General features: G+C 38.9%; 1 protein-coding gene across 1 annotated transcript in view; it reads right to left on the bottom strand.

Moving 5' to 3' along the window:
• MAGI1 (membrane associated guanylate kinase, WW and PDZ domain containing 1) overlaps window positions 1-8,464 on the bottom strand; it is a 172,110-nt gene that overhangs the window by 3,698 nt on the left and 159,948 nt on the right. The window contains exons 19-23 of the mRNA XM_010162596.1: window positions 8,174-8,377; window positions 3,170-3,260; window positions 2,985-3,045; window positions 1,816-1,959; window positions 471-609 (exon numbers count right to left, since the gene is read on the bottom strand). Coding sequence (XP_010160898.1) covers window positions 471-609; window positions 1,816-1,959; window positions 2,985-3,045; window positions 3,170-3,260; window positions 8,174-8,377 — 639 coding nt within the window. The remainder of the gene's footprint in view (window positions 1-470; window positions 610-1,815; window positions 1,960-2,984; window positions 3,046-3,169; window positions 3,261-8,173; window positions 8,378-8,464) is intronic.

Below are 8,464 nucleotides of genomic sequence, written 5' to 3'. Positions count from 1 at the left end.
GCATTCATGTCTATGGATACAGACAGGAACTAAGAGAAAAACCTAACCAAAAAAAAAAAAAATCACTGCTTCAGAATAATAACGTAGGATCCCAGTTTTTGCATTGATTAGAAGTAGAGACCTATTTGAAACAACAATTCAGCCGCTGAGAAACAGTTTGGCACAGTTCAATGACATTCCTTGTTTGGCTGGAAAAGACAATAAGGTTTTGTTTTGTTTTCCTCTCTGATCACCAAAAATACTGCTATGATGATCTTGCCTTACACTGCGCCCCAAGTCCATGGAAGCAAGCAAAGGATGAAATGTGTAGAAAATTCAGCACAAGCGAGGCAATTAACCATATGTTGCAAAGGTTGGTAAGACACTGGTGAGAAAGGAAAATAAAAAAGAATTCCCGCTTCAGATCTTGAGATAAATCATTCATGGAGTGATGCCAGGGAAGAAAGGAATGTTTTCATAGTTTGACCCACCATATTCTGGGACAGAGCCATCTCCACGTTTCAGAAACAGGCGGACCCTGCGGCCACCATTTTTAATCAGTTCGATGGCCCGAGCGTGCTTCATGTTCTTGGTAGTTTCTCCGTTGATCTCTAAGATTTCATCACCGATCTGTCAATGTAATAAAGAAAAGAATTTAAGATTAGAAACAAGCCCCACAAGGGTCACCACCAGCACACCACAAGCAAAGGTGGAAGAACCACCATGCACCAAGTGAAGCTAAATATGCCCAACTCCTTCCAGTGACAGTCCACAAAAAACAGTGTGCAGCGGCCCTGAAGACATGAAGACAACAGGGAAAGCTTCAGGTATCAAAACACTTAATTTCTGTATTGCAAAATACTTTCATTACTGTGTTGCTCAATACCTAAAGCTGTGTTAGAACTGGTGTTATTTTATTTTCTTTTGATTATTTGTAAAGTCATTGGTCAAAATAGTTGTTTTACAATCTGCTGTAACTGGGATGTTCACATAACTTTTCCAGGTCCATTTCTAACTTGGATATAGATACATACTCTGAACCAGTAAACCTGCTTTTGTACATATAATCACTTATCAGGATAGGAAAACAAGCCTTGGAAGACCTTGTGAAAACATCAGTTTCCACAGGGCAGCACTGATCTATTTTCATCAGCAAAAATTTTGGATTTACAAATCTACCCCTAGTAAAAGAATTTTGAAAATGCCCTTTGTATGATATATCTGGAGAAGAAAAAGACATATGCTGTAAAGTTATCATGCATTCTCTAAGAGATGAGCAAGGACTACATAAAATTTGGCAATTTAATTTTTGTGTAGGCATTTTATAACACATCCTTGTTATAACGTTTATAATCTAGTTGATATGTGATGTTAACAGTTAATACTAATCAAAAACTATGCTATAACTTTGCAAACCATGTGTTGGTATACACATTCCCTCACCACTCTACCCCCTGGCAGAGGAGACGATCAGGTGGGACACCCCAATTCTCTACTCCACAGCTCCAGCTATGAAGGAGCTGACAAAGATTGCGGCTATTACATTTTCACTGCTACACATACCTTTGTTATGCTTTAAAAGTCAGACCACATATCAGAATTTGGAAACCCGGGTTGGAACAAGAGGGTGAAACTTTCCAATGCACACGCACTCTTATAGACTGTACACAAAGATTGACAGGAGCCATTGACAGAAGTAAATAGGAACCACTGCCCCTTTCCGTTAACATTTAATTTTCTTTTTAGCTGGCACAGCAGAAGGTGTGCCTGCAGGGGAGAAGCAGGGAAGGCAACTTATTGCAAAGAAGTATGTTTTTAAAATCTGTTTGTGCATACCCTCATCTTCCCACATCTCTCAGCTGGACCATCCTCAGCTAGCCGCAACACGTACAGATCCATATTATACTCCCGGCCACCACGCAGGCTAAAGCCAAACCCTTTGGCTCCTCTTTCCAGCTCAACAGTGTAAAAGTCTTGGTCCTGCTGGAGGGAAGATAATATATGCACAATTGAACAGAAAGTTAAATGCTGCTCTGCTCTCATTTTTAAATTATTCAATCAACAAATATTACTACTTTTGTTACTCATAATTACAAAAAGAAAATCAGTTGAGTTTTCACACACAGACTAGGATTTCCTGCTTCTTCAGATCCCACCTTGCAAGTTGGAGTGCTGGTGGTGGTCTGCAAAGGGCTGTTAGGATGAATGGGCTCGGCCTTGTCCCACATATTTTTAGACATCTCTTTCACATGTCACCTCCTGTGCCCAGGGCAGAAAGGCACATTTCTGGAAAGTGGTTAGTGTTTTACCAACTGCAAAGGAAGGCTGGGGCAACCCAGTTGGCAACTTCCAGTGCCAGGCTTTAATTAAACGTCTAATGGAACCTGGGATGAGTCTATGACATGGTGCTGGCTTGCCCTTTTTATAGGAAATAGATTTTCATCTATTCCTTTGCAAGAAGCTCAAAACTACATGCATCGCTTTTCACAGATGCTGTTGGTATAGAGATGTTCCAAAGTCCCTAATGGAAGAGGTTACTTCTTGGATGGCCAGTGGCAAGGAAAGTTAACAGTGAGATAGATAATATCTCTAGTAAGGTGCTGTCTGCAAAAGCTGCAACACTTCAGCTACTGCCCCTTATTAAATTTTCCTCTTTTTTGCCTCTGAATTTATCATTTGCACACAACAGTACTTCCTGGAGAGACTCCTCAAAATACACAATTCAATAAACAAACACACAAATTATTACTGTCGTAAATACAACATCTTTTTTTTTGTTTGGTTTGATTTTGTTCTCCCTAAAAGTCTTGATGAGAATGTGCTGGAAATGTTTCTCAGCTGAAAAAACAGCAACACATACTAAGAAACTAATCAGCAATTTCCTCTTTCTTCAGCAAACAGCTTGAGGGAGAACAGCTTCCCAGTTGGAATTTTCAACACAGCCCTCCAGCAGATTGGAAGCAATAGTCTGTGGCAAACAAAACAACCAGAAAGGTACTCCTTACCTGGGCTGCTTGGGGTGGTTTGAAATCAAACTGGGATTCCTGCTTTGGTTTGGTGTTGTTCCTGCTGTAAAGAATGAGAGAAAGAGGGAGAGAGGAAAAATACAGCTCATGGCATGTGAAGACAATCAAGAAGCAACCAAAGAGGGAGGATGTCAACATGATCTCCTCAAGGAAAACAATCTGACCTGGTCTCCTGTGGTATTTGCTGAGGAGTATGTGTGGTTGTAATTGTAGCAATTTTTTCTGCATTGGTCAATAAAGTAGCATTGGAGGATTCTGTAAAATAAATTTATTTTCATTATGAGGCAAGACCATTGGCTATTCACTGATAAAACAAAAGTTTTATAAAGGCATTTCACTGGAAAGCATCATTATGTTGTTTTTAAAGAGCTTGAGATTGGCTCAAATTTCTTAAATCTCAAATAAACAGGATAAAGTCTAAGCTAAGTCATAGTAATTATGTACATCAAACTGTATAGCACCTCACTTGCAGAGAAATATTGGTTCTTGAGTTACACATTGAAACTTAACATGATCTATCCCTCATGGCTCAGTTTTTTCTGGTATCTGTCATCAGATGCACCAAATTATTATGTAATCTGTTTTTCTTCTTGTAAGAGAAAAACTTCTGAACACCCCTAACCAACTAGGAAACTGTCACATAACTGCTGCTGCTGTATCATATGCTCTTGAAAAAGCCAAGGCTTTAGTGAAGGCATCATATTTAGCTCAATCCTCCCTGCAGAAGTTAATTAGCAAAAAATGTGGATACCAGAAACTGCCACAGCTACACATCACAAATAGTGTAGAGCAGGGAGTCAAATATTTTTATACATTTACACTGTATATATAGCATATTTATATAATAAATACATAAGGTTTTTTAGGGTTGTTTTTCAGTAAACAAATACATCAGCACTCTCATTATTCTTAAGAAAAACCTGAGGCCACCGAACTGGAAAAAGGAAAAAAATAATTTAAAAAAAATAAAATTGGGAAATCTAGATGAAAACCATCTCTGACCACTAGACACACTCAGAACAAAGACTGACTTGTGGAGGAAGGGTTGAAGAATGTTTTGCCTGTTGTCTAATGATATGAATTCCAATCATTAAAGTCTGCAAATATGGTAGGTTGACTGGATTAATTTTATAGTAGCAATAACTATTCCTTGGATTATAAGCTTATCAGTGCTTCCTCCATAAGAAACTGCAATCTTCAGTAGGATTGAGATGTGGCTTTTATCTAATACCTCACAAGGTGATATTGAATGTGGCTAAAACCCAAAGTCCCTGAAATCCATCTTTGAAATGCAACCTACTGCTGCCTGAGCACTCAAAGCTACAGGTCGGGATGTGGAACCACCAGCACCGAATGCATCAACAGCTCTGGGTACCATCTACAAAAGGGCTTACTGAGAGAATACAGAGAGGAGGATTAACTTCAAAACTCAATTTATGCCATGGTAAAGGGCTCTCAGCCCAACATCAGCCTGTGCAAATACCACGCTTCTCTATGCACAGAAGGAAAGGTCCTTCCTCCTGCTTCACAAAACTGGGATGGGAGTTGCTATAGGCACAACTGAAAAGGGATGATCTAGGTGTCCCTCACAGCATGGCATGGCAAAATAGTCCCTTTGTCCTTTTGGAGCTTTATCATATAGTTCAACAAGACCAGGGTTAACCCAGAACTCATTTAAAATTCTGCCTAAAATTAAGGTCATGCACTTTGTTTCTTGACTGAATTTCTCCAGTTCCAATCCCACTTATAGAAAAACACCATCAGAAAACAGCAATGAAAACTGGGTGGGAAAATCTGGCTCTCCAACATAAAATTATAAGGTCTCCTACCCTACCCTTGTTTGCCTCTTAAGCTCCAGGCATCTGGTAATTCATTTTCTGACTATGGAGAAATCTGCCATTATTAAACAGAGTCCAGTTGTAACACAAAATTGCAGAAATGGGAGGGTTTTTTGCCTGAGTTAAGGAGAGGTGGTGATCATGGGTTTACTTGGTCCTGGGAATCTATTTTGTTTCATGGATTTATTTCAGTTGTGAAGGTTTTTCCTTTCTGTGCATGTCAAGGGAAGCTCAGGAAAAGGGAAACAGAAAAAGAACCATTTAAACAGACGGGCACAATGAGAGCACAGCTCCTTTGCCTGCAGCATTGTATCCAAGTTAACATGCCCAAACCCTCAGCATATGGAGCTGTAACATCTTCCAGAGCAGAGCTGGTTTGTGTTCAGAATCTCAGAGAGCACAGGAGGCTCCTGGGTTTGTCTGCACCTCTCAGGGTAGGCATGACCAAAACATGCTCTTGTGAGGATGTGCTGCTGACAGCTGGCTTGGGTGAGAAGGAGATGTTCCTATGTGTGGTTACACTGTTGGATTTTAAGAAACCTGTGCATTTTGTAAAGATGCCTTGATGCTAAAATTTGTCTCCAACATAAGATGGCCTCAAAACATGGTTGTGTTCTGTATTCATCCAGAATAAAAACCTCTGAAAACCTCCACAAATATTTGGAGATCAGAAGAAGATGGGCTTCAAAGAGAATGCAAGTTTTCCACCCTTTAGTAGGTCACACTAAGAATACCAAGTAGAGCAACAACACATCTTGGTACAGATGTATCTTCACGCCACTTGACTATATCTATCTTTAGCCCACCCTATCCCATGAGTCAGGAGCTGTGCATAATTTTGCTAGTTTTTTAAACACTGGTTCAGGATACATGCCAGCCACCGTGCAAAACTGGAACGCAACACAAATGCAGGAAAAATTATCTCTAGTAGAATTACAATTGTACGTTCTAAATCCTAAATATTTCACTGATTCCTTGCTTTATTCTGCCCTAGAACACTCAAACATCAATTAATGCCTAATCTAAGCTTGTCATTTTTGAGCTCTCTGTATCCTTGCATCAGCTGGTAGTAAGTTAAAACATCATAACTTCGTTGCAAATGCACTCCTGCAATGAGTTGGTGCAAGATTTATTACCCAGCAAAAACCCTTGGTGTTTTTAATAATGTTAGAAGAGATTAGCAGTGTGAGTTTATTGTGAGTCTTGTGATGAGCCTTAGTTTCATGCTTATCTGAGAAGCATGGCTTCTGATTTATTCTTTTTTTTCCCCAACAGTGCACTGTTAGACCACTTGTATTCACCAAAAAAGCACCTCAAAAGCAACAAAAAGAAAACAACAAATCAACAAAAGCACTCAAAGACAGCAAAAAGAAAACAGTATTGAGACTGATTTCTTAAATATCATTTTTTTAGAGTAAACTTGCATCAATTTTGAGAATGTCTGGTCTTATTGGCTTTTGGAAATTAAATGCAGGTAATCCTATGCAGAGATGGCAATCTGACTTGGAATTTCAAAGGGACAGTAAATAAAAAGACTTGAAGCCTGCATTGCTATGAGAAAGAAGAGTTGACTCCTTCCCTAAATTACAGTTTTCCACCTTCTCTAGGAATCCTTGATGCCAGTCACAGGTATAGATTTCCCTTCTAACCTAAGCAATTTAACATGCTATTTTGTATACACATTTCTTTGAACAAGACTGGCTGAGCGTTCATGTCAGGAGGCTACATGCTTTTAAAAAAATTCTTAAACCATTCAAAAGGTATTTATTTCTTAGGTATATTTGCTTTAAAAAAAAAAAAAAATGTATTTATTCAAAGATTCACTTTCCTTGATTTTGATCAGATACCAAAACATAGGCAGTGTGCAATTCTTCTTCCAGTTTACCTTCCAAAACTGGCACGCACAGGCCAGCTCAGATGTTAGTCTGATTCACAGTCATTTTATTATTCATGAACACTTGATTTGCTGGAAGCAGCAAAGGATCATATACCATTTGACCTGGTAGCTACTAAACAGTAGGAAAATAAAACCTTTATGCAAAACAGATCATCCTGAACAGAAATAATTTATAACCAGATCATTTCTCATCCTGGCCTATTTTTATCCTCTAACTAAACATAGCATAATTATGTTTTATGGAGTCACCAAATGCATATTTCAGCTTAGAAAGCATGAGAGTTAGCAACTACTGAATGCTTCTCGCTGCAAAATCACTTCATGTAACTTCTTCGTTCTGCTTTACAGGTACCAGGTTCAATTCAGCCATAGTTTCTCAACCTTTCTTTCAAACTTAAGCACGCTTTCTCTATATTTCACTGAACGCGAATAACGTCCTGTACAACTCTAAGTAATGCTCAACAGCACTGTATCTGAGCCACCAAATCTTATACTCGTGGATTCAGCTTAAAAAGAGACCAATGTAAAAAGATATCTGCCTAATGAGTTCTCACTCTGAACTCATCCATGGCAGAGCAGGACAAGGAACAAACAAACTACTTATAATTTAGAAACATGGTAATTTTAGTTCTACTACAGATACTTCATACACGTTTCTGCTCTGTTCCTATTTGGCATCACAGCTAGGGATCAGTTTAATGAAACTGATATATAAAACAGATCCTTATTTTTCTTAAATAGTTCAATGACCTGAAGACAGTACCAAGTGTCAGTATTTTATTAGGGATCCTGCATGTTCCCTTAGATCTGAAACAGTGAGATCCTGTCTACAGTAACTCTTACAATGATCAGCTGCAAGCACACTGCAGCTCCAGAGCCATCGCCATTTAACAAAATCATTTCAAAATGTACTGAGCTCACTCCCAAACTGACTTATCCAGAATAAAAACAAATCATCTCCTGAAACAGCTTAAAACATGACAAAGTGTTTATCCCTTTCTGTGATCTCTTTACTCTATAGCCTGCTTTGTGTATACACAAAGCTTTAGGAATCCCACATATTAACCAGTGATTCCCAAATATTCTAAAAAGCTGCATTATTAACCTAAGAATCAAATCAAAGTGCACTGAGATATGCACCAAATTTACAGAAGATTATTTTAAGGAGATATGTGGAGGAACACGATAGAATGGAATATTATTTTTTTAATGTAGAATCAGCATCTCCCTGTTTAAAAAACAAGAATTTCCATTTCTATAGAAAGAAACAAAAATTAAAGCTATGGAAGATGCACAAGCTCCCTCACTGCTAATTCCCAAAGTGGGAGTGGAAATTGAGTCCTCCATGACTTTGCACCTCCAACTGATGCAAAAAACCCAGGAACAAAACCAAGAAGAGGGTGAGGTAAGACAGCAGGAAACATATACTTTACCATCTCCTGGAATGATGCGCAGGGTAACGGTGTTTCCCGCTTCCTTAATGAGGTTGACGATGTCTGAATGCGACTTGTTGGTGATGGAGCACCCATTCACGGCCAAGATTCGATCGCCTACTTTCAGCTTGCCACAGCGGTCTGCGGGACTCCCTTCAATTATCCGACCTATTTTGTGAGGCATGGCCACACATGCATTTCCCGCTTTTGTATTGGTTTGGGGGTTGGTTTTGTTTTGTTTTTGTTTGGTTTTGTTTTTTAATTGTTTACATATGTGGGAATATGGTGACG

This window comes from Antrostomus carolinensis, unplaced genomic scaffold, assembly GCF_000700745.2.
Source record: "Antrostomus carolinensis isolate BGI_N321 unplaced genomic scaffold, ASM70074v2 scaffold6952, whole genome shotgun sequence".
Classification (NCBI taxonomy): Eukaryota; Metazoa; Chordata; class Aves; order Caprimulgiformes; family Caprimulgidae; genus Antrostomus; species Antrostomus carolinensis.
Note: the sequence above shows the minus strand (reverse complement) of the source record. Positions and strands in the feature narration are given on the sequence as shown.